The following is a 27,619-nucleotide window of genomic DNA, read 5'->3' as shown; positions in this document are numbered from 1 at the left end:
CCCTTTCAAGGCCTTGAACAGATTCCACTGTTCACAAACCTCAACAGTTCTCTGATGACAAAAAAGTATGCCATTTCCTCTCTAGTGACTGGTCTTAGTAAATATAATACCAAGTCTTGCTACAGTCTTACAGTCTTGAGTTTTATTCTAGTCTAAGAGTACAATTAAAGCATAGGCCTGCACTCTAGGCTTAATGTTTACAACTCTACAAATGGTCCATTTGTAGACCAAGAGTCAAAACATACAGCTTTTGAATAAAATTGACAAAGATGTAGATGGTCTCTCACTGACAGTAGCAGAGACTGAGGCCCATGGATCTGCCCATTGCAGACAGAGCAGGAACATCCCTGAATGGACTGCAGCCCATGGAGGACCCACGCTAGAGCACGGGCAAGGAGTGGAGTCTATTGCAACGTCAAACCCTACAGCCTGAACCAAAGGGACAAGGGCTGGAGATTTTAATGGATATATGTTTAAACATTTTGAACCCATTATTTGAGTAGTAAGCTATAGTAAGTACTATAGCAAGAACAACATGAATCAAGGGAAGACAAGCCTCACAAGAAACCAGGCAAGTGCAGTGGTGACCAACCTGAGTTGGCTTTGGCACCCAAAAACTCAACACAACATGCCACCTCTCCCAAGCAACCACGTAATACATGGAGCCCAAGGCATGGACCAAACTCAAAGGACATTTGATGGACATTTTAAGGGGGTGGCCCACAGACCAAGGGAATAATATCCATATATATATATCTCAAAGGACAGGAAGAGAAGTTGTGGTTAATAAGGATGTACTGGATAGTGTAGGACCTAAGCATGACAAATGGTATGAAATAAATGGTGAAGATTGTATTGGGTGTGGCTGGAATGAAGTTAATTTTCTTCATAGCAGCCCACATGGTGCTGTGTTTTGGATTTATGACTACAACAGTGTTGATAACACACCAGTGTTTTTGCTATTGCTGAACAGTGCTTGCACAATGTCAAACCTTTTGTTTTCCTACTCTTTGCTCTAGCAAGTAGGCTGGGAGTGGGCAAGAGGTCAGGAGAGCACACAGCTGGGACAGCTGACCCAAACTGAACAAAGGGATATTCCGTATCATATGATGCTGTGCTCAGCAATAAAAGCTCAGGGAAAGGAGGAGGAAGAGGAGGGCATTTGTGGTTACGGCATTTATCTTCCAGAGTAACTCTTACACAGGCTGAGGCCCTGCTTTCCAGGAAGCAGCCAGCCAATGGAAAGTAGTGAATAAATTCCTTTTTTTGCTTTGCTTTCACCTTTTGCTTCACCTATTGAACTGTCTCTATATCAATCCATAAGTCTTTTTACCTTCCTTCTATTTTCTCCTTGTCCCACAGGAGAGGGGAGTGAGGAAGCAGCTGTGTGTGTGCCTGGCTGTTGGTTAGGGTCAGCCCACCACACAGTTAAAGTTTCTTGGTGAGGGGGACACCACATACAGAAACATCTCTCTCACTCCCTTATTTCCTAACATTCAAATGTGAAATTGAAATGCTTCATTTGTTCCATCTTGGGCCTCAAAACACGTAATAAGCATGGTAGTCTGTGCCTACATTCAATCCCAATAAACAAACTGGTGAGCACCCTGCAGACCTATATACAGCTTGTAAACATAACTGGACCTTAGACTGATATAGTATTTTGTTCAAAACCAAGCACATGTGCCAAGTAACATCCCTGCTACTCTCAACACCATTCTTAACAAATTAAACTAAATTGCGCTAAAACCCAAGTACTCAGTGATGCAATTAGAATAAAAGCTGTTTAAATAACCAAAACAAAAGTACATATGCAGAACCCAGCTACATGATACCTCCTCCATGGTTTCCTCTATCTGAACAGGAACAGGTTTTGGAGATCGAAGACCTATAGGAACAAACACTGGAGCTTTGTTTACTTCCTCTGGTGCAAAGCATTCATCTTCATCATCAGGCTCAAAGTCATCTGCCGCTGCCTCCTCCTCCTCCTCCTCCTCTTGAGAAGCCCGGAGGGTCACCAAGGCTGTCTTTGAACTTCTGTGCTCCTTCCCAGATTTCTTCCTATGTGTAGTTTTCAAATTTTTCCCTCTAGTAACACTCAGTTTAACTTGTTGCCTTTGATTCCCCTTCTCATTGCAATCAGCCTCACATTCAGAGGCAGAAGAAGCAGTCCTTAGCTTCGAGACGTGTTTTGGCAGCGCTATCCGTTTTGATGACCTTCTGGACTGCCTTCTAGTACAGAAGTACAGAACAAAAGCATGTTTAAAAAACAATTAAGTCCAAGACATTCCAAAAAAAGGAGTACCACAAATCAAAACAAACTCAATGAATAAAAAAAGGATCATTGTGACCAACAATACAATCTATTTACTTCCTAACATATAGTGACAAAAATGCATCCACATACCATTTAATCAGAAATCCTAATTTCTTGATGCATGCACAAAGTACTGATTGTAAATGTGTATTAAGCAGTTTCATAGTGTTGGAAAGCTGTGCAATTAAATTTAAAAGATACAGAATTCTTTGATTAGAAAAGGATGAATTAATTTTCATTTTGAGGGACATGGAAGTCACATGCTTTTTACGTCATGGGAACATTTCCAGTTCTCTTTTGCTAAAGCTAAACTAGGAGCCCCAAACTATGATACTTTAGTTGATCAGACTAGTGTCTAGAAACTAGAACCATTAGATAATAATTAGTTATCTGCTCCGGTTTCTCAGACAGCAATCTCTTCAATAACCAACTGCTTACTGTTTCCCTCCTCAAGATGATGGGCACGACCACTTTGGGTACCAAAATTCTAAACTTCCCCCAGAAAACATACTCCTTGGTAAACTGGTGGGGAGGTGAAACAAATAGCAGCAGAGGACACTTCCAGCACAGAGTTTCTGTTTAGGTTAATCCCACAATCCCTGTGCCCCCAGTACAGGTACTTCAAAGTCCTCCCCTTTAAAATCAGGAATTCCTGTTGAAACCAAAGGTGGACCCTGGGATGGGTTGGTGGGAGTGCTGGCTGTGTTCATTTTATGAGCGTACAGGTAGGGTAAGAGACATAGGATATCTGCATGCATCTGGTAGAGTTCAGATGGAAGACACAAGGATTGACATCCTGCATGTGCTCTCATAACACACTGCAGACTAATAATTACTTTTAAAAATAAAAATCAGTTGAGCTTACAAGCCAAAATTAGTTTTTTTTACCTTGTGAGATTGTCTGAATTTTTTTCCTGAGAGGTAGAAAGCTGAGAATCATCTTCTTGTTCTACTTGACTCTCACTCTCTGATGATATCTCTGGAGACTGGAGTCTACTATCCTGCCTGATTCTTTTACAAGAGGTTTCTTCAACAGAGTCTGTAAAATTGTGTTTTCTTGTAGCCTCTGAGAAGGATGCATCTTCCACTATGTTACTGGAGTTTTGCTGAACAGAGGAGACAATTACTACCTTATTAAGTGCCAAACATTTTTAATCGGGTTTGGTGACAAAAAGATTTAAAGAACTGAGTTTGAGGTTCTTAAAAACATGTCCAGCTGTCATCTCTGATAGCTTGGGACATTCTTCCCCATTTTGTTTAATTTCAGGCTCAATAGCAGAAGTGTCGTTAGATGGTATTATCTATGATGCCTGAGTTCCCAGTGCTGCTGCTAGTTAATAGACCAAGGCCATGCTCAACTTAAGAGCAGGGACTCTTCAGAAGTTGGAAAGATGAATCATTTTCTGAAACTACCTACTAATTTAAAGAACAATTTGAGGGAAGGATGAATTATTTTTTTCTGCCCTGGGAACAAACTAGGAAGAAAAAACTACCATAGTTTACAGAACAGCTTTTAAATATTATTCAAAACACACACACAGAAACATATCCCAGAACATAAAAACCATCAGTAAGCACAGTTCTGTCAACTATGGATGCTTTGCTTGGCTAAAATAATATGTTAACTGAAAGATTTTAGTGATCCATCTAGAAAATAAGGAACACCAGATTCAGGTATTGCAACTTTAGACAGAGAAGGAACTAGTCTGGGCTAGGTTAGGACTGTTAAGTGAATTTAAGCAGAAGGAGGTCTGAACTTTGTTCACATACATTTCAACTTAAAAGTATACTTATATGTATTTTAGGTAGTATCTGATGTTAGACAGCTGCCTTAATTTCCATTGTTCAGTGAATAACAGACATTAAATTAATTGGTAACAGTATTAGCAGGTATTTATGATAATACAGACCTCTGACCATATAAACTCTAAGAGTTAAGACAACAATGTACATTAAATATTTCCACAGTTTTTAGATTCTAAGTCCATTTATTCATCATAATTTCCAATAGTAAATTAAAAAAAAAAAAGAAAGAATCACATTAACCTTTCACAGCCATATACTGGATTTCTGTGCCATCTATGGTTCCAAGAACTTAAACACAAGAATTGCGGTATAAATTGGCTCAAAACACATGATCAGCACTTACCATTGATACACCTGTTTTTTCTAACACCAAACACACTTCTGCATTTCTATTCTCAGCATTGTCCTCTTCTCTGTTTTCACCTTCTTCAGCATAAACTCTTTTTCTAGTAACTCTCATTAGGTTTGGCCTTGGGTTCCAGAGGGTTTCCCTCGCTTGATGCAAAGGTTTTGTATCACTCTTTTTACTTTCTTCTCCAGAACTTAATTTATCATTGGACCTACAAAAATATTTTTCAACTTTTACTTCTCAGGAACTACAAAATACACTCTACAAGCTTGGTTTACTATCAAATATTTAGTACTTCCAGCTAGAAACGAACTTAGATGTTCTGCATTTTTATTTAGGTAGTTGGTGAAGTTTAAAAAAAATAAGGGAAGAAAAAAAACAATGTGAAAAGGAGACGATTGGCTTTTCTGCAGTAGAGGACCTTTCTGATTACTTTTGGGAAAATCTTTTGGAAGGAACACAACATTAAGAAGTCAAGTAGAGCAGAAAGTTTCAGCTATACTACCATAGGTTCCAAAAATTAAGCAACCATAGGAACATTACATTAATTAATTCCAGTGTTCAAGGTACTACTGCTTTTAAACAGGATGAAATTCTTACATCTGTTCAAGCACATTCAGATCAGTAAGACAGAAATCTTGGGCTTTTAAACTCATGTCTTGGGAAAGGGCAAGAAGGAGGATCCAGGGAACGACAGGCCAGTCAGGCTCACCTCAGTCCCTGGGAAAGTGATGGAACAACTAACCCTGGAAACCACTTCCAGACATATGAAAAACAAGAAGGTGACTTGGAGTAGTCAGCATGGATTCACAATGGGGAAGTCATGCTTAACCAACTTGATAACCTTTATGATGAAATGAGTGGCTCGACAGATGAAGGGATAGCAGTAGATAGTATCTACCTTGACTTTAGTAAGGCTGCTAACACGATCTCCCCTAACATCCTCACAGCGGAGCTGATGAAGTATGGGCTGGATGAGCAGACAATGAGGTTCACTGAAAACTGATTGAATGGCCAGGCTCAGAGGGTGATGATCAGTGGCACAAAGTCTAGTTGGAGGCCAGGAACTAACAGTGTACTTGCAGGGGTCAATACTATGTCCAATCCTGTTCAACATCTTCATTAATGATCTGGATGATGGGGCAGGGTGTACCCTCAGCAAGTTTACAGTTGATGCAGAACTGGGAGGAGTGGCTGATACACCAGAGGGTCATGCTGCCAACCAGAGGGACCTGAACAGGCTCTAGAAATGGGCTGACAGGAACCTCTTGAAGTTCAACAAGGGGAAGTGCAAAGTCCTGCACCTGGGGAGGAACAACCCCAGGGACCAGTACATGCTGGGGGCCACCCAGATGGAAAGCAGCTTTGCATAAAAGGACCCGAGCGTCCTGGTGGACACAAAGATGAACGTGAGCCAGCAATGTGCCCTTGCAGCAAAGAAAGCTAACGGTATCCTGGGCTGCATTAGGAGAAGCGTTGCCAGCAGGTTGAGGGAGGGGATCCTTCCCCCCTATTCAGCGCTGGTGAGGCCACACCTGGAGTACTGTACTGGAGTGCCCAGAACTGGTCACAAGAGAGACATGGACATACTGGATAGAGTCCAGCAAAGGGCTATCAAAGGTGAAGGGACAGAAGCATCTCTCCTATGATGAAAGGCTGAGAAGAGCAGGGACAGTTCAGCCTGGAGAAAGAGAAGGCTTGGTGGGAGTGGGTGGGGAAATCTCATCAATGTATATAAATACCTGAAGGGAAGGTGTAAAGATAGACAGAGCCAGGCTCTTTCCAGTGGTGCCCAGTGACAGGACAAGAGGCAATGGGCACAAAATGGAACACAAGAGGTTCCCTTCTGAACATCAGGAAATACTATTTCACTGTGAGGGTAACCGAGCACTGGCACAGGTTACCCAGAGAGACTGTGGAGACTCCCTCCTTGGCAATAGTCAAAAGCTGTCTGGACACGGTACTGGGCAACCAGCTCCAGGCAGCCCTGCTTGAGCAGGGGGTTGGACCAGATGACCTCCAGAGGTCCCTTCCAACCTCAACCATTCTGTGATTCTGTGAAATTCCGCCATCGCAGAAGCCAAGATGACTGTAAGGTAAGGTCCTTGTCTTGTTAGCACGAAGCCTCTGGGATATGATTTCAATGTAAGTTATAGAAGAGATTTTAAGCAGAGGCTCAGGGACAGATGGGAACCAGAAGCTAATTTTAGAAAACAGCAGAAGTAAATGGATTTGAGGCTGCTCTGTATCAGATAAGATTGAGCAAAAGGTAGCTTATAACATAACTCAGAACTTTTACATGTAAATGGCACTATCTGCCTCATATTGCACATACATAAAAAGCATCCCCTCCACCAAAGAACCAGGACACTGCACATCCTTGCATGAACTTCTTCTGGAAAGAAAAAGTGAAGAGGCTCAGAATACATCTTAGACAGCAAGCTCATTTTATGTTACCCTGCCTACCCCTTCTCAATTATAAGTGAGTGCAAATGGCACTGCTCAGTCTTCCTTTCAACGGTCCACATTCATAGTGCACTGTACCCTAAGAACGTATTACTGAGAAATTCAGACAGCTAAACTCTGATTACTTGTGTCTACTCTCACTTGCAAAATACCTTCTAAAAAGGAAAACAGCCTTGAGAAAAATTCTGTTAAAAACTCTTCTATTACCTAAGGATGCCACCTAGTGACCTTCACAGCATGTAGCATATAACTAGTACAGCTCAGAGCCTACACTTCAAAAAGCAAGTGTTCTATGAAAACAACTGGACAAATACACAAAGAATTTTTTTTACTTTGTCAACAGGGAACTTTACCTTTCTATGGTATCCTGAACGCTCCCTATAGCGTCTGTAGATAGACCTTCTTGTTCTCCCTTGCTGTGGCAGTTAGGTGATTTTTTAGAGGAACAGAGCGTTTCTGACTTCATACTTTTTGGATTTATGTCTATATTATCATTCTTGGCCAAATTCCCCACAAACAACAATACTTCCATGTCCTCCTTAGATTTGAGAAAAAAACCCAACAATATTAGCACAAAATACATCATCTGTAAAATAAAGCATTGCAAGTTAACCTGAGACAAAACTTTGCTTAAAAACTTTCAAGTAGTTTATGGCACCCATCACTGTTACTTGTTCCTTTAGAGAAGGTATTTATCTAATAAAAACAGATACTTTAACCAATATAGTCTTTCATGAGCAACCACCAAGGAGCTCAGAAGAAACCCAGCAACAGAAATATGGCATGCAGGTAACTATTCATGTATCATGAACATGACTGAAGTTTCAAAGTTTAAGTGAAGTCTTTAGATTTGTTAACAGAAGTCTATATATTATCAATGTGTCATTAACAGAATTTTAGAAAACCTCATATTAGGGTGCAAATATTAAACAGGAATGTAATTCTTACTAGTCCAAAATTAATTTATGCATTTAAAACAGCTTATTTAGATGTCCTAAAAACAACTGGTGCGGAACCAAGCATCAGAAAGTGTAGTCAGAAATATCTGAACAGAATTCTCACTTTTGAGGAAAGAGGTTCCTCAGATACTTCTGTCTCAGGAAGACTCTCTCCTTTATTTGCTTCTTCCTTAAGTGGAGCAGCAAGTTTCTGTGCCACTGGAGATTCTTTTTCGTTATATGCTCTTTCTAGGTTTGGTCTAGTTCTCCGAGATCCATTCCTTATGAATTGTCCTGGTTTCAGAGCACCCAGCTTGCCTTCTTGGGAAATGGATTTTTCAGCACTGTTGAATTTAAAGCAAACAAACAAAAACAAAAAAAAAAATTATGTCACTTGACTTTGGTTGGGAGGGGAAAAAAGCAATTCTGCATTCATTAAGTTTTGAATCAACACTTATACAAAAGGGTTAGAGACTGATATACTGTTTTGTTTAAAATCAAGAAAATTATCTTTTCAAATATGTATTTCTCATTTTGGGCATTTATGGTTAACATGTGAGAAGGAATAATAAGATTTCTTTATCAAGGCATTTTTAGCATCAAGAAAAAAGTTGTGTTGCTACCCATACCAACATCAAAGTATCAGCAGTCTAATACATGCTTAAGATCTTATTTTAAGAAGAAAGGCAGTAAAATAGAAGAGCACGCTGGGCTCAGTGAAAGACAGATCTCTGACATTTTGCAAAGTTTATATTTGTTACATGTATGATCACTGTATAAGCAAATACAAACCCAATAAAAGAAAAGCTTGGTCAAAAAGAGCTATGAGCTCATACAGATCAAGTATGTACCAGATAAACAATGACAAGTAGTTCAGCTCAACTAAAAATGTGCTCTGAAAGCATGGGAAGAAGCTGCCTGTAAGCACTGAAAATTAAACATTAGGGAAAGACAGGTAACAAGGAACAAAAGAATTGACACTTACAAAGGTGTCTCATCATGCACCACATGAAAGCTTTTCAAATGCAATTTTGCTAAACTCTAACCTCACCTGCTTCGTTCACACAGTATGTTTTCAGAAATACAGGGCACCTGAGGCACCTCTTGCTGTTCCTGTTCCTCATTGCTCAATACATCTGCTTGACACAATACAGCTTCATTTTCACCCTTTAATTTCCAATAAAAAAAAGCATGAAGAAAAAGAGAATCAAGCAAGTTTTTTTAAAACAGAAGTGTATTTTATAAAAAAAACAAAACAAAAACCTACAGATCTCTGTGCTGTTTTCCCAATCTGAATCAAGAAAAGAATCTCATTATATTTATTAAGAGTAATCTGCCTGAGCACATAATTCAATCTATAGGCAAGTAGGAACAGAAGTATTTTTAGTCCTGGGCTACCTAGAGTTAGGCTTTTAAATACTATATGCACCCAGGCATTATGGGTAGCACTTTTCTATTCAGCATTCAGTCAACTCTCTTACGTGGAATACTACAGAAACAAAATACTTTGGCAAATGGAAAAACCTTTGAAAACTGGGCACTGCAGAGCACACACAGGCACACCCAAGCCACTATAACATAACCTCAGATTCAGAAGGCCTTATTAGTTTTACTTCTGTATTTGCCACACTAGTTCCACAAAGCAGCCACTCAAACACATCCCTCAGCACTCCAGGTCTGTGACAGCTTTATTAGTACAGAGAGGCATCAGACCTGCCATGGTTCTACAGATTTGCACAGCACAGAGCAGATGTATGTGCATGCTCCACAAGCCACAGGTCTAGAATAGCCAAAGCTGAACCGCAAGCAACTATCTCAGCTAGGGATGAGCTGACACTGTGGCACTGAGAGGGAGGCTATAGATGCAGTGCACCCATGCTCCTCTCTGGGAACGCTGCACACAAGTACTCCAAGCTAGCTCTACACAGGTTCAAGAACAAAACCAGCTATAACCACTCCAAAAAATGAGTCACTCTTACAAAGCTTAGCTATGTTTGAGATCTAAGGCAAGACTACACAGAGACAATTCACGCCCACATCCATGACATGATTCATGAGCAACCCACAAAACGGTTGCAGAAAGTTCATCATACTACAATGGCTTTCGAGGATTTCAATACCTTTTACAGTGCCTAGTAAAGTGTCTGTGGGGATAGACAGTGTAGGTGAATGACTAAATTAACCTATGTAAAGTAGAGGAGTGTCAGGCACTGTAGCGATAAAGCCAGTCAAAGCTTACCAAATTAATAAGACCTTATTTTTTACAGAAAAATAGCTATCCTCTGCCTTCTCTCGATACTCTATACTAGATTCGTCAACACAGACTTGATTCATCCAAACAGGAAAGATAAAATGAGCAAAAAAGCTAATTTATGTATTGCAATATATAACACATTTTTATTCTAGAGTTTACCTTAAATGTCCATAATCCTTTTTTCTATCATGCAATCCAATCAAAATCAGATCCTCGTTTGTAGACTTTACTGATTTCATACCTGCAATACCTCAACATACCAGGGTTTTGGGGATTTTCTTCATCTAGTATGGTGTCTCAGCTTCAGGGAATGCAACTCAAATGTTCTAATTTAACTTCATAAAATAGAACTTGCAACCATACTTTTGAAGGTAAAGCACTTATTCTTATTAGACTTACCATGACAGTATTGGCAGACTCATCTTTTTGCAATACTAACTGCTCTGCTTCAGGCTTTTTCTCCCTCTCATTTTCTGATATTTGTAATTCTTTCTTTCCAATAGCTCTTCCCAAGTTTGGCTTGTACCTCTGGAATCTGCTCTGCACTAACTGGACAGGCTGAAGAGGTGTTTGTTTACTTTCTTCTTCAGTGGTATTTTTGCTATCAATGCTAAGTCAGACAGAGAAAAAAAAGCTTTTGTTTTAAGTTTCAGATATCATTAACAAACACAGGTTCATTATATTTATATATAAAAAACAGCTGAGTTTTTAAAAGAAGCCATGTAAATGTAAAGTTCTGCTGAGTTTAAGTTACAAACACAAAATTTTGTTTCAGCAAAAATTGCAAAGCACTGGTCTCCTAACTACTTCCACAACAGAATTAACTAACTCACTGGAGGCATTAGCTTACTGTCTGCTTATTACTATAAAACCAAAGCAGTTTTCACACAGTTTCTCCAATAAGCAAACTACTATTCCTCTGCTTAAATGAAATGAATCTAGTGTTTCAGGTGATGAAACAGTTGTAAAATAATGCTCATTAATTTAATGCTTAGCATAGAAGTAACTGGAATTTTAGTATAACTAGTGTCGAAACTATGACAACTGAGATTTCGTTCAGTATTCTTGTTAGATTTTCTTTGCCAGTTAGCAATCCATCGACACAATGATTTCCTTTTAAAATACCTTCATTGTTACAGTCAAGAAACAAAAGTAGCTAAGCCCTTACTCTGCATTAGTAGTTGAGGCATCATCTTGGTTAATTTCAGGTAGACAAAACTTGAGTTCATCATCCTCTGATCTTGAAAGTGTCTTTGGGGACTTACAGCTCTGCCTCTCAGAAACCTCCTGAGAGCCAAATGACTTCCTCTTTCCTAAGGATTCCAGTGGTTGCAGGACTTCATATTTTCCTGCCTTCTGAAAAATGTAAACACCAGAACCAGAAAAAGTCATGATACTAAACCAAAAGGAGACATTATGATGTCCATGAAGTTTGGTACTAATCACTCTCTGAAGTGTTTCCTGCAAAAAACCCTCTGTTAACTCCTCACTAACAATTTCCCAGTCTTCCCAGGACAAACACACATTTGTTTCTTTTAAACAAAATAGCTTGAAATCTAGATTTCCTTCTTTGCCATCTTCGATTAATACTTTTCTTTCTTCACTGTCAACTCTACAAGGCCTCCTCAGGTCAGAAAGACATCTGGACGCATAACAAGAGATACAGAATGGATGTAATCTGTTTCTCCGCACAACAACCAAGTAGAAAGTACAGGAGTTTTCACGTAGAAAAATATAGCTTTTGAAAAATTTGTTTCAAAAAAGATTAACTTGTATTTTTTAAATAACCAGTACTTCATTTCACAAATCCAAAAGCTCAAATATAACTAAAGAAGAAAAAAAGCCTTACATCTGTATCAGGAAGGATGCTACATGCACTGTCACACTGTGTCAAACTCTCTGCCTTGTTGGTATCTTTCTGTGATACACCTTTATTATTTACATCCAGCACCTCCCTTCTAACAGTTGTCGTTCTTAAATTTGGCTTTGGTCTCTGGAATCGACTCCTCAGTAGCCGAGCTGATGATACAACAGTTTTCTCATCTTCCTTCCGAGGACCTGATTCCCTACAAAAACAAACAAAAGAACAATCGAAAGCATGGGACAACAGTGGTTCTCCAAGTTACACATGACATACTTACTTGTATGTAGCTCTCTTCAATACAGTAGCCAAGTATAAAAACTTAGCTTTCTTAGAGGAATAACAAAGTTACTGACATTGTGAAAAAAGATCCAATAAAAGCACATTGGACATCACCAAAACCCTGTGTATCTTATAAACAGATGAGCAAAGGTAAGTTAAAAAAAATACATCATTTCAGAACAACTGCAACTTCCAGTTGCACTTTGAGAGGAATATAAACATTTTACAAATGCCCTTCTTTGCCTAATCATGTTTAAAATTACCCAGCAGATTTACAGCACAGTTGTCTTTTTTTTTAAAGGACATTTTAATAGGAAACCAAACCCTATACTCAAGGATTTACATAAGCACACAGGGATGCACTGTTAGGACCAACATGGAGAAGATAACCAGAGGAACCGAGCATCAGAAAGACGTATTTGTTTGAAAACTGGGCTCACAGTCTAAAGACCAAATTAACATCCAACAGCATATAACCTCAGTGCTTTTGAGTTCTTGGGGTTTTGTTTGTTTGTTTAAGTCTATGTCCTGGTTTTGGCTGGGACAGAGTTAATTTTCTTCCTAGTAGCTGGTACAGTGCTGTGTTTTGGATTTAGCATGAGAATAATGTGGTAACACATGGATGTTTTAGTATAAACACTGCTTAGCAACAACTAAGTCAAGGACTTTTCAGCTTCCCATACTCTGCCAGCGAGGAGGTGCACAAGAAGCTGGGAGGGAGCATAGCTAGGACAGCTGACCCAAACTGGCCAAAGGGATATTCCGTACCATATGACGTCATCCTCAGTATATAAGCTGGGGGGAGTTGGCCAGGGTGTAGCGACCGCTGCTCGGGCACTGGCTGGGCATCAGTCGGCAGGTGGTGAGCAACTGCATTGTGCATCGCTTGCTTTGTATATTCTTCTATTATTATTATTACTACTATTTTACTTTATTTCAGTTATTAAACTGTCTTTATCTCAATCCATGAGTTTTCTCACTTTTACTCTTCCAATTCTCTCCCCCATCCCACCAGGGCAGGGGGAGTAAGCGAGCAGCTGTGTGGTGCTCAGTTGCCAGCTGAGGTTAAACCACGACAGTCTAGCGTTGTCTTGATTAAACATCTCATTATAGATATAAAACTTGTTTTTAATGCTGGAGTTGAATGTAAAAGTGTAGAATACCTAGAGATATTGCTGGTTTTGAACCATCCCTTCTCTCCATTTAAAAAATAACCTTACCCTGTATTGAAATCTGAAACCTGTTTCAAGACATCTGACAACCCCTTTTCACTTTCATAGCTTTCTGCTTCTGAGGACTTTTCGTGGGACCACTGCCTTGTATGTATTGAGTTCATCTCAGAATCTGTAGAAACGTCCCCTTCTAACATCACATTGCATGGCTGAGCATCTTCATGAACCGTCACATCCTAAAAGGAATAGAAGTTTCACTCTATTAAGATGAAATATTTGCTGGACCTCTCTTTTAGAAGAGCAGGGGAAAATAAAAAGTTTGTTTTAGTATCTTTTACAAAAACACTCAAAAAGATCTCGTTTCCTGTGCATCCAACTAATATCAGTAGCTACTTTAAAAGTAAAAATTTGTTATTTTTCTATATACTTTCTATCTGAAGTGGTCTCTTTTCCAAGAGACTTTTTTTCTCTGCACGTCTCTTTTCAGACCTGGTAGCACAAATAACCCAACAAAGGGAGATATAATCCATCTATCCATGGAAAACAGAACCCAAGTGCAAGCATGAGGAAATCCTATGACAATTCAGTTCATTCTAAAAGAATAAACAAAGCATGCAAAGGCTATGCTTAAAAATTATGTGGTATGTACCTAGATCTTTTTTACTAAAAGCTTCTACTTAGGCCCCAGCAAAACAGTGTGCCTAAGCAACTGCTCGAGAAACTTACATTTTTGAGGCATGGATCATTGTTTTCATCCCTATGGTGTATAACAGCTTTTTCTACTTCTCCACCTTCAGTCTTCTCCTCTTCAGGAACTTTTTCATCTGTCAGGTCTTTTTGCCTTGCAACAGTTCTTCCTAGATTTGGTTTTGGTCTCTGCACTCTGCCTCTCTTCAGAGGTGTTGGTTTCAGCACACTCTGTTTGCTGTCTTCTTGGAAACCAGCTGTTTCATTAGACCTGAAAAAATACATAACATCCATAAGTACATACCACATCTGAAAGCAGAGGAGTCTTGGAGAAGTGATACTTTTTTTCTTTTCTTTTTTAAACAGTTATTGACATACACTTATCTAAAATGGAGCTATGCATTACTAACTTCATGAAACAATAAAGTTAGAAGTTTATCTGCTAGAGACTGAAAAAGTACCTGACAAGTTTAAACTTATGTTTGCCCTGTTCTTTTTCTTTTCCCACTGGAGACAGGATACCACACTAGACAGACCTTTTTCTGACCCATAAGGGCTCTTCTTGTATTCCTATCTGGTCTAGAGGCAGATGGACCTAATTTAATGAAGGGTTAAAAATCATAAACATTCAGAAAATACATAAATATCTTCATAATCTTACTAACGTAAAAATATCAGATGCACATTATTACAACTGTCAGATACTTCTATGCCTTTTTACCCTGAGCACCAAGTTACATAGCATGTTAATGAAAGAAATAACTGTTAAAGTATTTTTCTGCCACATTATCAAACCCAGTTTACCTCCTTCCATCCTCTTCAACCATTCCCCTTTAAAAACAAAAGTTTGGGGGTTTTTTGGTGGCTGTTGTTGCTTTGTTTTTGTTTTTTGTTTTTGGGGTTTTTTTTTCTTTTTTGGTGGGGGTGGCTTTTTTGTTGTTGGGTTTTGGTTTCTTCCTTTTTTTTTTTTCTTCAATAATCTCTCCTGTAAAACACATTCCTCGTCTCACACTACAGCTGCCATTTCTCCACTGAAGAGAAATACAAGAAACACTTCTTAATTAACATGTGCATTAAATTGCCCACACGTTGGAATTTTTTCCCCTCATACCAGACACCAAACACTTAACTACACTTTAAGAACAAACACTTTTTCCTATTGTTTAAATACTTTACACTTTCCACCACTGAAACAGATGCATTTCAGTATTAAAGCTAGTGGAGAAGGCTTGTTTGAGTTTTCAAGGGACTAACTTTTCAGGGTTTTTTGCATTTATCATGACTGACATCTCATTTAAAAGCACTCCTTTAAAAACAAAAGCGTTTAATCTATTTGTTTCATGTGTTAAAAAAAATTCCTATTCTTCCCTCAATTTCTGTCTCATTGCAGAAGTTTCTTCAGAAACGTCTATAATTACCACACTATGTAATACTACCAGAAGTGAGAGAGATGGCGAATTGCTGGAGAGCAGCACATGTCTTCTCGTTTTTCATATACTTACTGAGACACTGTCTCCAGGACTTTATCATCTTTTTGTGCAGCTTCTTCACTGGTAGCATCAGACCTATTGCTTTGATCAGTATTCTGAATAGAAATAGAACATCAAGACATTAAGTCTCTTACATTTATAAAGTACAGCATTACCTAACAGACCAGGTAACTGTCCATTACAGGATAAAAAACGGATTGCTTATGACAGACACAGGCAATTACAGGGTACCTTTCACATAGTCAGAAAGGTGCAGTAAAATCTAGATCAAACAAGTAAAGCTGCATTCACTGCAGGACATGAAATATTATTGGCATCTACTGTTTGTGTGACAAGCTCCCAGCTTAGCTGAGGCCTCTAAGCAATATCACACTGTCACTGCAGGTTAAATAAGTGGTTGACTCCTGGTCATACTCAGCGGAAAAAAAAGGGGAAAAAAAAAAAGAAAAGAAAAAGATAATGTTGCTGTTGCACCCAGCAGCTTTTTAGCTAGCACATTATCTCCAGTTACCTTACTCTATTGAATACCTTTTCGGTTTCTCCCTTAGGCTGTGGATGGGACATTTTATCATTTCTTGCATCTTTTCCAGGCTCTTCTTTCCTTCCAGACGCTCTTGTAACATTAGGCTTAAACCTCTGTCGACATCCTCTAACTATTGCCTTTGCAATTACAGTTTTTTCAGGTTCTCTGCACAAAGTATCCACAACAGTGACATTTACTCCATAATATTCAAGCCTATGTAATATTCAATGACTTGCACAGCTTTCTTTACTGGAATTGAGTTGTCTTTGGAGGGATTTGCACAAACTTATGCAAGTTTCTTCACATGAGAACCAAACTTTGTTTAGTCTTACAGAGTGTGGAAACTCTATTTATCTACCTATGAAAAAGATACGAAGTTATCACACAGGGGAGGAACCTAACTAGACTGCATACCATAGCTGCTTCTGCAGGTGTCAGAAGCAGAACCATTAGCTGTCAACTGAGGGTGGGAAGAAGACGAAGACATAGTTATCACTTCCCTCCCTTCCCCCTCCCGAATTCCAAGCACAGATGGTACTTCATAAAGTAATGCTTTCCTCAACTGCCCAGAAAAGAAGTATGTACCTTCTACCATAGTACTACTTGATATCATCCAAGAAAATGCCAAAGTCAAATTTAAGATTTATATTAAAACTTCACAATTACTGTTGTCTTTTTATAGCGGCACTATATAGAATAAATTAACAGTTATAGTCAGTTAATTCCAGGAGACTGGAAAAGCGATCTCAATACTTACTCAGATTTAGTATCCAAATACTTGTTCTCTACTTCCATAGCTTCATCTCTGTTTCTTCTACTGTCTTCCTCAGAGCACTGGAATTGAGGCAACGAATATTACTCTTGGACAAGTGTACAAATACCTCAGAGGTAGTTCTCAGAATACTACTTATTAGACTGTAGCTGGTCCACAGTATCAGCATTAGTCAAAACAGATACAGCATCAAGAGCACAGCATATTAAGCAACATTCCTCCTTCTGACCTTTTCATCTGTATTCACAAGGTTTGGAGAGGAAGTCTCGGCCTCCATTTTTTCTTGGGTTGCTGCTTCTCTCCTTCCAGATGATCCCACTGAATTGGGTTTAGGTCTTTGCAAGTGCCCTCTGTCTGCTGGCTTCTCGGTTTTCCTTAAGATATAAAAAGAGGTGGTATATGTTATTACCAAAGAGAAACTTAAAGTCTTATATGGTCCAAGATGTACTTCAAGAGCACCACAGACTGCATCGGTAATGCAGCAAGAGAATAAACTGAAAAAAATTATATTACCACTTTCTGATATTAGAAGATATGCTACTACTTAATGCAAAGAACATCAAATAAACCTTAACAACTTTGCTGGCTTTCAGTGGAATCTACTTAAAAATATCTGAAGGAAGTGCTTCTTGCTGTTAAATAAATAGAACACCTCTTCTCCTAGGGATTCCCAACTGATGTCAGTGTCAACTGTGAACAGATTTCAACAGAAACAACAGAAATCTGCTCCAAAGTAGAGCAGATTTACTTTATATACAAAATTTTGCATCTGCCTTTCCTGTCCCTCCATCCCCTTTCACAGCTATCCCACTCACACAATTATGAACTGCTGTTTTCAAACACCTTGTCCTACTGCCAACATCCATACATTATTGAAGAATGGGGTACATACATCAATCTCTGTGTCCTTAACCATTGCAATGGAGTGTCTGTGGGATTCACACACTGTTTGACAGAGCCCTACAGCTTATCAATAATCTTCAGATTGGGAACTACTAGCTTTTCTTATATTCTTCCTAGGACAGGACAAATAAAGCTTTGATGGTCTTTACCATAAGAGTGAGCTGCCCTTCAATAAGGCAAAGACAGAGGCATGAAAAAGAATTTAACGTTAACTAGTAGCCCATCCCTAAATCACCTTTAAAAAAAATTGTATCATGGAATAGGAAGTTGCTGATCACACAAAAATGGGATCTTTAGGCACAGACTTGTTTAAACACCACTGCTCAGTTACAGCAATAAATGTAAGAAATAGTCACAAAGATTAACTTCATAAAGGAGCACAGGTAAGACAGAGACAGCTTGGAGTATCTTCTAGAGAGGTGTGTCTCAACTTAGACTCTTGCACTAAGTTCCAAAGAGCAACAGTTTCCAGTTAGGAAGGTATGAATACACCATACACATGATGTGTGCAGCTAATAAGCCCTGATGGACAACTACGAATTTCAAAGCATACAGTGAGGCCCTTTTATAAAAAAAAAAAAATTTAAAAAAAATCAACTTTCACAACCAAGGTTCACTCACAAAATGGCAGAACTTCTTCAGAGAAATCTCTTGTTCTTGCTAACTGTAGAGCAGCTAGCTTTTTTCTAAGCTTGGTTGAGTCTTCCTCCTTGTTCCCATGTAACATTTTAAATCTTAGTCAAAGCATTACTCCTCAGTGATCAAAATTTCTATCAAAGACTTCATTGAATATGGAAAAAAGTTACATGATCTATTGTCTAGTCCAACCTACTATGGTCAATCAAAATTATATCCAAATTAAGTAAATGCAGGTTTAGCTTAAGTACCACTGCAAGGTAAAATAATTCTACTTACATGATCTCAGACTGAGAATCACTTTCTGATGCACTCTGCTTTTCATCTGGTCTAAGTAAGTCAGGTATGTCTTTGTTCTAAAAAGTAATAAAAAAAAAGTTGTAGAAATGAAACGATAAATGTAGGAGAACTCTTTGCTTTAATGTAAATAAAAGCAGAAACAAGAACAAGATTCACAGAACGGCTGAGGTTGGAAGGGACCTCTGGAGGTCATCTGGTCCAACCCCCTGCTCAAGCAGGGCCGCCTAGAACTGGTTGCCCAGTACCGTGTCCAGACAGCTTTTGACTATTGCCAAGGAGGGAGTCTCCACAGTCTCTCTGGGTAACCTGTGCCAGTGCTCGGTTACCCTCACAGTGAAATAGTATTTCCTGATGTTCAGAAGGGAACCTCTTGTGTTCCATTTTGTGCCCATTGCCTCTTGTCCTGTCACTGGGCACCACTGGAAAGAGCCTGGCTCTGTCCTCTTTGCACCCTCCCTTTAGGTTTTTATATAGGTATTGAAGAGATCCCCCAGAGCCTTCTCTTGCTCCAGGCTGAACTGCCCCCGCTTTTTCAGGCTTTCATCATAGGAGAGATACTTCACCATCTTCATGGCCTTTTGACAGGCTATCTCCAGTATGTCCACATCTCTCATACCGGGGAGCCCAGAACTGGTCACAGTACTCCAGGTGAGGCCTCACCAGGGCTGAATAGGCCACAGGCTCGCCAAGCTGGTGAAGAGGGCTTTAAACTAGAGATGCTGGGGGAGGGGAACCTCAATCCATCCCACTCCTACCAGTTTGATGCCAGGGCCAGCAGTAGATGCCCAGAGCCTGGAGAAGGATCACAGGTCAGCAGGAGAGCGCCTGAAGGGCAGCACAAAGGAACTCCAGCCAGTAAGACAGCTTCATCGGGGGCCCAACTTAAATGCCTCTATGCAAACACATGTAGCAAGGGGAATAAACAAGAGGAGTTAGAGGCGTGCGCACGCCTGCAGGGCTACGACCTCATTGGCATCATGGAGACATGGTGGGATGGCTCTTATGATTGGAGTGTTGGGATGGAGGGATGCAGGCTCTTTAGGAAGGACAGGCAGGGGAGATGAGGAGGGGGTGTTGCCCTCTATGTCAATGACCAGCTGGAGTGCATGGAGTTCTGCTGGGGATGGATGAGGAGCCGACCGAGACCTTATGGGTCAGAATTAAAGGGAAGGCAGGGACAGGTGACATTACGGTGGGGGTCTGCTACAGGCCACCCAACCAGGAAGACCGAGCAGATGAGGCCCTCTACAGACAGATAGGAGCAGCCTCACGCTCACAAGCCCTGGTCCTCATGGGGCACTTCAACCACCCCGACATCTGTTAGAGGGACAACATGGCAGGGCATAAGCAATCCCGGAGGTTCTTGGAATGCGTCAATGATAACTTCCTTCTCCAAGTGGTAGAGGAGCCAACAAGGAGAGGTGCTCCGCTGGACCTTGTTCTCACCAACAAGGAGGGGCTGGTGGGGAATGTGAAGCTCAAGGGCAGCCTGGGCTGCAGTGACCATGAAATGATGGAGTTCAAGATCCTTAGGCCACCAAGGAGGGCACAGAGCAAGCTCACTACCCTGGACTCCAGGAGAGTAGACTTTGGCCTCTTCAGGGACCTGCTTGGCAGAGTGCCATGGGACAAAGCCCTGGAGGGAAGAGGGGCCCAAGAAAGCTGGGTAATATTCAAGGATCACCTCCTCCAAGCTCAGGAGCGATGCATCCCAGCAAAGAGGAAGTCAGGCAAAAACGCCAGGAGGCCTGCATGGATGAACAAGGAGCTCCTGGACAAACTCCAACACAAAAAGGAAGCCTACAGAGGGTGGAAGCAAGGACAGGTAGCCTGGGAGGAATACAGAGAAATTGTCCGAGCAGCCAGGAATCAGGTTAGGAAAGCTAAAGCCCTGACAGAATTCAATCTGGCCAGGGACATCAAGGGCAACAAGAAAAGCTTCTATAGGTAGGTCGGGGATAAAAGGAAGACGAGGGAAAATGTGGGCCCTCTCCGGAATGAAATGGGAGACCTGGTTACCCAGGATATGGAGAAGGCGGAGGTACTCAATGACTTTTTTGCCTCGGTCTTCACCAGCAAGTGCTTGAGCCTCACCGCCCAAGCCACAGAAGGCAAAGGCAGGGACTGGGAGAATGAAGAGCTGCCCACTGTGGGAGAACATCAGGTTCAAGACCATCTAAGGCACCTGAAGGTGCACAAGTCCATGGGACCCAATGAGATCCAACCACAGGTCCTGAAGGAACTGGCGGATGAAGTTGCTAAGCCACTATGCATCGTATTTGAGAAGTCGTGGCAGTTCGGTGAAGTTCCCAGAGACTGGAAAACAGGAAACATTGCACCCATTTTTAAAAAGGGAAAAAAAAGAAGACCCAGGGAACTACAGGCTACTCAGTCTCACCTCTGTGCCTGGGAAGATCATGGAACAGATCCTCCTGGAAGCTATGCTAAGGCACATGGAGGACAGGGAGGCGATTCAAGACAGCCACCATGGCTTCACCAAGGGCAAGTCCTGCCTGGCTAACCTAGTGGCCTTCTATGATGGAGTGACTACATCAGTGGACATGGGAAGGGCTACAGATGTCATCTGTCTGGACCTCTGTAAGGCCTTTGACAAGGTCCCCCACAACATCCTTCTCTCTAAACTGGAGAGCTATGGATTTGATGGGTGGACTATTCGGTGGGTGAGGAATTGGCTGGATGGTCACATCCAGAGGGTAGTGGTCAACAGCTCAATGTTCAGATGGAGGTTGGTGACGAGTGGCGTCCCACAGGGGTCCGTATTGGGACCAGTACTGTTTAATATCGTCATCAATGACATAGGCAGCGGGATCAAGTGCACCCTCAGCAAGTTTGCAGATGACACCAAGCTGAGTGGTGCAGTTGTCACACCAGAGGGACAGGATGCCACCCAGAAGGACCTGGACAAGTTCGAGAAGTGGGCCCATGTGAACCTCATGAGGTTTAACAAGGCCAAGTGCAAGGTCCTGCACCTGGGTTGGGGCAACCCCTGGTATCAATACAGGCTGGGGGATGAAGGGATTGAGAGCAGCCCTGCCGAGAAGGACTTGGGGGTACTGGTGGATGAAAAGCTGGACATGAGCCAGCAATGTGCACTTGCAGCCCAGAAGGCCAATCGTGTCCTGGGCTGCATCAAAAGAAGCGTGGCCAGCAGGTCGAGGGAGATGGTTCTGCCCCTCTACACTGGTGAGACCCCACCTGGAGTACTGCATCCAGCTTTGGAGTCCTCAGCATAAGAAAGACATGAACCTGTTGGAGCAGGTCCAGAAGAGGGCCACGAAAATGATCAGGGGGATGGAACACCTCTCCTATGGGGATAGACTGAGAGAGTTGGGGTTGTTCAGCCTAGACAAGAGAAGGCTTTGGGGAGACCTTATTGCAGCCTATCAGCACTTAAAGGGGGGCTTATAAAAAAGATGGTGGCAAACTTTTTAGCAGGGCCTGTTGCGACAGAACAAGGGGGAATGGCATTAAACTAAAGGGGGGTAGATTTAGACTAGATATCAGGAAGAAATTTTTTATGCTGAGGGTGGTGAAACACTGGCACAGGTTGCCCAGAGAGGTGGTGGATGCCCCATCCCTGGAAACATTCAAGGTCAGGTTGGAGGGGGCTCTGAGCAACCTGGTCTAGTTGAAGATGTCCCTGCTCATTGCAGGTGGGGTTGGACTAGATGACCTTTAGAGGTTCCTTCCAACCCAAACTATTCTGATTCTATGAATAGGGGGGAAGGATCCCCTCCCTCAACCTGCTTGCAACACTTCTAATGCAGCCCAGGATACCGTTAGCCTTTTTTGCAGCCAGGGCACATTGCTGGCTCATGTTCAACTTGGTGTCCACCAGGACACCCATGTTCTTTTATGCAAAGCTGCTTTCCAGCTGGGTGGCTCCCAGTACATACTGGTACCTGGGGTTGTTCCTCCCCAGGTGCAGGACTTTGCACTTCCCATTGTTGAACTTCATGAGGTTCATGTCAGCCCATTTCTTTGTCTTTTAATTGGATGAGGCTGATAACAGACTCCTTAGGCAGTATCAGCTATCATTACTTTCCAGGTATAGTATTTAAATAATTTTCCTAGAGAGCACTGACCATCACTCTGAAAATGAAAAAAATTAACAACCCAGCAAACTAATCACAATTACAGCAAAGATTTTATGGACTCTATTTCGTGAATTAAGGTAAAAGCCTAGTGCATAAAAACATTATTTCTCTACTTTATTTACCTCTTTAATAACATTAATAGAATCATGTTTCACATCACCGGTTGGCTGAGAATTTCTAGTTTTAGGTCAGTGATTATGTTCATATACTTTTAAAGTAAATTAACCACAGCAGGCCAAGAGAATTAGAACTGACATAAAAGGTCTTTTGAAATTACCAGTTTTAGAGATTATTATGCCTTTTTCTCATGTCAAACAGCCATAATTAATCAGCCAGAGAGCTTAGCTACTCTTGCTACTGACACCACTGTAATAGGCTGGTGTATATACATAGCACATTGCCCTGTTCAGTTCATTGATTTTTACAAACATTATTCCAACTAATATCAGGAGATTGTATTGTTATAACATTTCCAACTACAGGCATTTAGTATTTGCAAATATCCTAAGTAGCTGATTTTCTGTTAAGATGAAGACATTATTTTAGGTAACAGAATCGAAAATAAGGCTAAAGGACAAATAATGTGCCCATCACATTAGGGAAACACTAACACTTAGAATTTCCTAATCTCTCACCACAAACTTTAACCATAAGATTAACATGAGAAAATAATTCATTCCTCCTCAGCACAAGTCTTTAAAGTATGAAATTAAGTTCCAAAAATGACAATGATACAAGGATAGAACAATGATCAGAGGAATGGAACTTCCTCTATATGAGGAGAAATGTAAGATTAGGACTCTTCAGCTTGAAAACAATACTGTTGGAGAGAGGAAAAAGTGGCATTATAAACAAGAATAGCTAGAGAAGGTGAACAGGAACATCATAAAGATGAACAGGAACATAACAATGGAAGTACAGTGCATATTAAACTACTAGGCATCAGGCTTAAAACAGTAAAAAGGTGTATTCTTTGGATTAAGTGAAAAATTAAAGGAATGAACTCTCAGCTGTAGTATGCAATTCATGACAAAGGTAGAGATCAATGCAAAAAAGCAGCTAGACAAACTCATGACTAAGAGGTGCCTCAAGGGCTTCAAAAGAGCCAGACACAATCTCAGGAAGTTTCTAAGCGGCTGGACCTGATTAGAACATACCCAAAGATCATTCAATCTTGGTCCAGTTTCTTGTATCTTTCCTGAAACAGCTCTTGGCAGCCAGTACCAGTGGACAAGAGTTTACACAGGTTTTCATTCTGAGGCAGCACAAACAACCCAGTGCTCACCCTGCTCAAATCGGTTTCTAACATCGCACTAGTAAGTGTATGCCAGCAAAATCTTGCTCCAAGGTTTTACTGTTGATATTGTACTGCTTCACTTTTGAATAATTAAACTGTTCAGCTGTTTAAATTTTCTATAAGGTAAGCCAGGCATGCACAGTATACTCTCTGAATGAATTTAGTATAACAAACAACCCGTTAAAGCCAGCCAAATTGATAGTATTTAAATTTTGGTGATGTTTTCAGGCTTGTTGCCTTTTTTCCACCTAGTGGTAAAAACATCACAAAACCAACCAAAAAATGGCTTTGATTTAAAAAAAAAACACTTTTAATGGTAAAGAGGAAGATCTTAAGCAGCAAGAATTACATAAAAAATAAAAATACCTTTGTTTCTCTAGTTTCTTCAGATTGTCTTTCTTTGCTTCTAATCTTTGGAACCTGTAACTCTGAAATCTGGCTTTCCTGTGATGTATCATCCCTAATATTTAGGGTTCTCAGTTTAGCAGATTCTGTTTCTAGTATAACATCACAGCTATCTTCAAAGCTGAAATCAATAAAAGCACACAAAAACATTCTATTAGTGTATTTTAATGAAAAAGCCATTATTGTTTACAGATAGATCAAGTTGCACAGAAAAATTATGCAATTTTGACATTAAATAACTACATGAGTTTCAGAGAATCTGACAGGTTTTAGTGATGTTTGCAGGATATGAGCTTTAAAACAACTTTTGTACTTCTGCAATGCTGTTACATGAAGATGTTAAAATCTCATCTAAATATTCTAGACTAGACACTTTTTTAAAACAGACTTTACTAATATAAACATTGTATACAGAAGCTTTTTTTTCCTCCCTGACCTTCTGTAACAATCTATGTTGAGTTCAAAGACAAATACTGTTCCTTCATACGTCTCCAATGAGGTATTAAAGCACATAAAAGTTCTGGCAATCTATATGAAATAACAAACAATTACAATACAGCTAAATAAAACAATTAACATGCAATATTCTGAAGTAGCACTAACAGCTTCATAATGACTTTTTAGGTTTACCACTTTCTTGTATAACAAGTTTAATAAAAGAAATATTCAGTTTCTTTCTAGTAAAAGAATGACCAAAATTGAAACTAAAAGCTTGCCTCCCACCTAGGTGCTGCACAAATAAAGTCCAAGCAACTTTCCTTTCCCACAAGAACCATCTTATTAAAAACAGATATAAATTCCAAGTGTATAGCAACACTACTTAGCAACATTACCAAGCAGTGTTTTGAGAGAAATATTAGGAGTTAGAATAAACCAATAGCCTTCATGAATACCCTAAAAAAAAAAGTGAAAGCAGTTTTGGATGGGATTTTAGTATTAATGTAAATTAACTTTGCAAGGGCAGCCCATCAGGGTAGAGAATATGAGAGCATAAATTAAAAACAAAAAATCTGTCCATTCTGTGCCAGTTAACGTGATGGTAAGCATTTGAATAAATAAAACCAATATTAAAAACTTTAAACTATTTTTTATTTTGCCTAAGCTTTCCATTGTAAACATTACCTGCATAAATTGACATCACTTTCTCTCTCCATTATGTCATCCACTGATAAACAGGACTCTGATCTCTCGTCCTCTGTAACAGCTGTTTCATCTTGTTTTCCTTCAATGACACTATCCAGTTCTTCTCTACAGGTAGTACGACCATCATTGTTTGCATCACATACCATTTTTTTTTCTGCTAATGAATAATAATTAAATCAATTTGAACATTCTGGGCAACATCTTAGAATTCCAATTCTCACATCCTAGCTACAGTGAAGCAAAAGTGAATTTAAAACAAAAAATCCCAGTAGAAAATGCCTAAGTATTAAGATTTAAGAGAACTATTCTCAGCAAAAATAAAATGCTTAGATTTACTATGAAAGCTGATTTTGAAAGGCATTGTTCCACAACCTCCCAAGGCAGATCAGTGATAAAAATGAGAACTTGGGTTTTGATTTGTAAGTTTACAGTGTCTTTATATAAAATTTATATTTGAACATTTGAAAGTGAGCATTTTTGCCTCTTACTTTTCTTAGAGGATTTCCCTTCTTCAGCAATTTTTGAAGGGACAGCCATTTCTTCTGGAAGATTCTCCACTTCCTGTTCAAGACCATCTTTTCTCTTCTTTCTCTTTTTTGCTAACGCTGGCTCTAATGCAACCTGTTCTTCTGCCTGTTCAGAAATGCCCAAAGATTCCTCATTTTCTTTCTCAGCCGTCACAGCATCTGCTTCTGTTTCTGCATCAGAAATTCTGGCTTCCTGAAGATCATCTTGATCATTAGCAGCTTCTGTGCTGGCAGCTTTTGCTGTTGAGACAATATAGTTCCTGGTCAATAGACTGGTGGAGTATTAGGAGCCATAAATTGCAAAGATATTTCCACTAGCAACACCTTCTGAATTCATACATCACTGCCAATATACTGCCAGGCATATGAGCAGGACCATGAGAAGTCGGTCACTGACTTAACACAAAAGCTTCAGCATAGATTAACTTCAACTCTAAATGCAAAACACATTCCATCCACAGGACAACACTTCACCAGGGTAAAGTCAATATAGGATATAAAGCCAATTTAGTAAATGTTCTTGGTTCCTATACTTTTTAGCAGGTTACACAGTCACTTTTGGATGCAGGAAAAATAGGCATTGCTATTCCTGAAAAGAATTATCATATCCCTGCAGAAAGAGGTGATGATGGTTGCAGAAAGTATGCCATGAAAAAGTAATTTCAATCAACAGATGTACTGTAGTTAATCATTCTTATTTACATAAGAAAGCTGAACTATTATCTAGCTAATAATTCACAGGTTCTTTCCTGGGTTTGAGTTTCTAGAATTCTCCTCCCTCCCCTTTTCTGGACATTTTGTCTTGACCTTGTATTTATGCAGAACATCAACCACCAAGAACCTTTCCCTGTCCTTTTTATTATTCTTACATGAACTTGTTCCCCTGTAATTAAGAAATCCAAAATGCAAGAGAAGTAGAAAAGCATGCTCATATTGCTTTACACATAGTACCTTCAATCTACCGTTAAAGTCTATGACCAGAATTTCTATATGTAGCTGTAAGTCCTAATAGGTGGGACATTTTACTTAATCAAATCTGAAATGAAGGCTACAGAAAAGCAGCAGCTATGTCAATTTTAAGAATTAAACAGCGATGTTGCTTCCTAGCTAGCATCCCCTTTAAAAAGGTTGTTCACTTGTCTGTTCCACAATACCACTTAGAAGTGGGTTCTTGTGGAACAAACAAGTGAACAACTCAACAGAATTAGCACGGAATTTTTGAAATGGTATCAGTATAACTGTTTTTAGTTCAAGCACATCTGTGAAAGGTCCTTTCACAGGTACTGAGGTAGTAAGACACTATATGGTGATCGATAGTGATTAAACATAATCTTTATCCTTTTATTTTGAACAGACCAGAAAACTAAAACAAG

The 27,619-nt window shown here is 40.0% G+C and overlaps 1 protein-coding gene across 6 annotated transcripts in view; it reads right to left on the bottom strand.

Annotated features, from left to right (window-relative positions):
• BDP1 (BDP1 general transcription factor IIIB subunit) overlaps positions 1 to 27,619 on the bottom strand; it is a 57,894-nt gene that overhangs the window by 19,003 nt on the left and 11,272 nt on the right. For 2 of the 6 annotated variants that reach the window (XM_076362973.1, XM_076362977.1), the window contains exons 10-28: positions 26,208 to 26,486; positions 25,699 to 25,876; positions 24,538 to 24,697; positions 18,736 to 18,812; positions 17,147 to 17,291; positions 16,903 to 16,979; positions 16,151 to 16,310; positions 15,635 to 15,717; positions 14,172 to 14,403; positions 13,494 to 13,681; positions 11,980 to 12,196; positions 11,299 to 11,486; positions 10,530 to 10,740; positions 8,928 to 9,043; positions 8,001 to 8,220; positions 7,292 to 7,476; positions 4,467 to 4,683; positions 3,206 to 3,423; positions 1,836 to 2,232 (exon numbers count right to left, since the gene is read on the bottom strand). In XM_076362973.1, the coding sequence (XP_076219088.1) occupies positions 1,836 to 2,232; positions 3,206 to 3,423; positions 4,467 to 4,683; positions 7,292 to 7,476; positions 8,001 to 8,220; positions 8,928 to 9,043; positions 10,530 to 10,740; positions 11,299 to 11,486; positions 11,980 to 12,196; positions 13,494 to 13,681; positions 14,172 to 14,403; positions 15,635 to 15,717; positions 16,151 to 16,310; positions 16,903 to 16,979; positions 17,147 to 17,291; positions 18,736 to 18,812; positions 24,538 to 24,697; positions 25,699 to 25,876; positions 26,208 to 26,486 (3,548 nt within the window). The remainder of the gene's footprint in view (positions 1 to 1,835; positions 2,233 to 3,205; positions 3,424 to 4,466; positions 4,684 to 7,291; positions 7,477 to 8,000; positions 8,221 to 8,927; positions 9,044 to 10,529; positions 10,741 to 11,298; positions 11,487 to 11,979; positions 12,197 to 13,493; positions 13,682 to 14,171; positions 14,404 to 15,634; positions 15,718 to 16,150; positions 16,311 to 16,902; positions 16,980 to 17,146; positions 17,292 to 18,735; positions 18,813 to 24,537; positions 24,698 to 25,698; positions 25,877 to 26,207; positions 26,487 to 27,619) is intronic. The other 4 variants (XM_076362974.1, XM_076362978.1, XM_076362975.1 and 1 more) reach the window with 3 other exon arrangements.

This window comes from Aptenodytes patagonicus, chromosome Z, assembly GCF_965638725.1.
Source record: "Aptenodytes patagonicus chromosome Z, bAptPat1.pri.cur, whole genome shotgun sequence".
In the NCBI taxonomy this organism is placed as follows: domain Eukaryota; kingdom Metazoa; phylum Chordata; class Aves; order Sphenisciformes; family Spheniscidae; genus Aptenodytes; species Aptenodytes patagonicus.
Note: the sequence above shows the minus strand (reverse complement) of the source record. Positions and strands in the feature narration are given on the sequence as shown.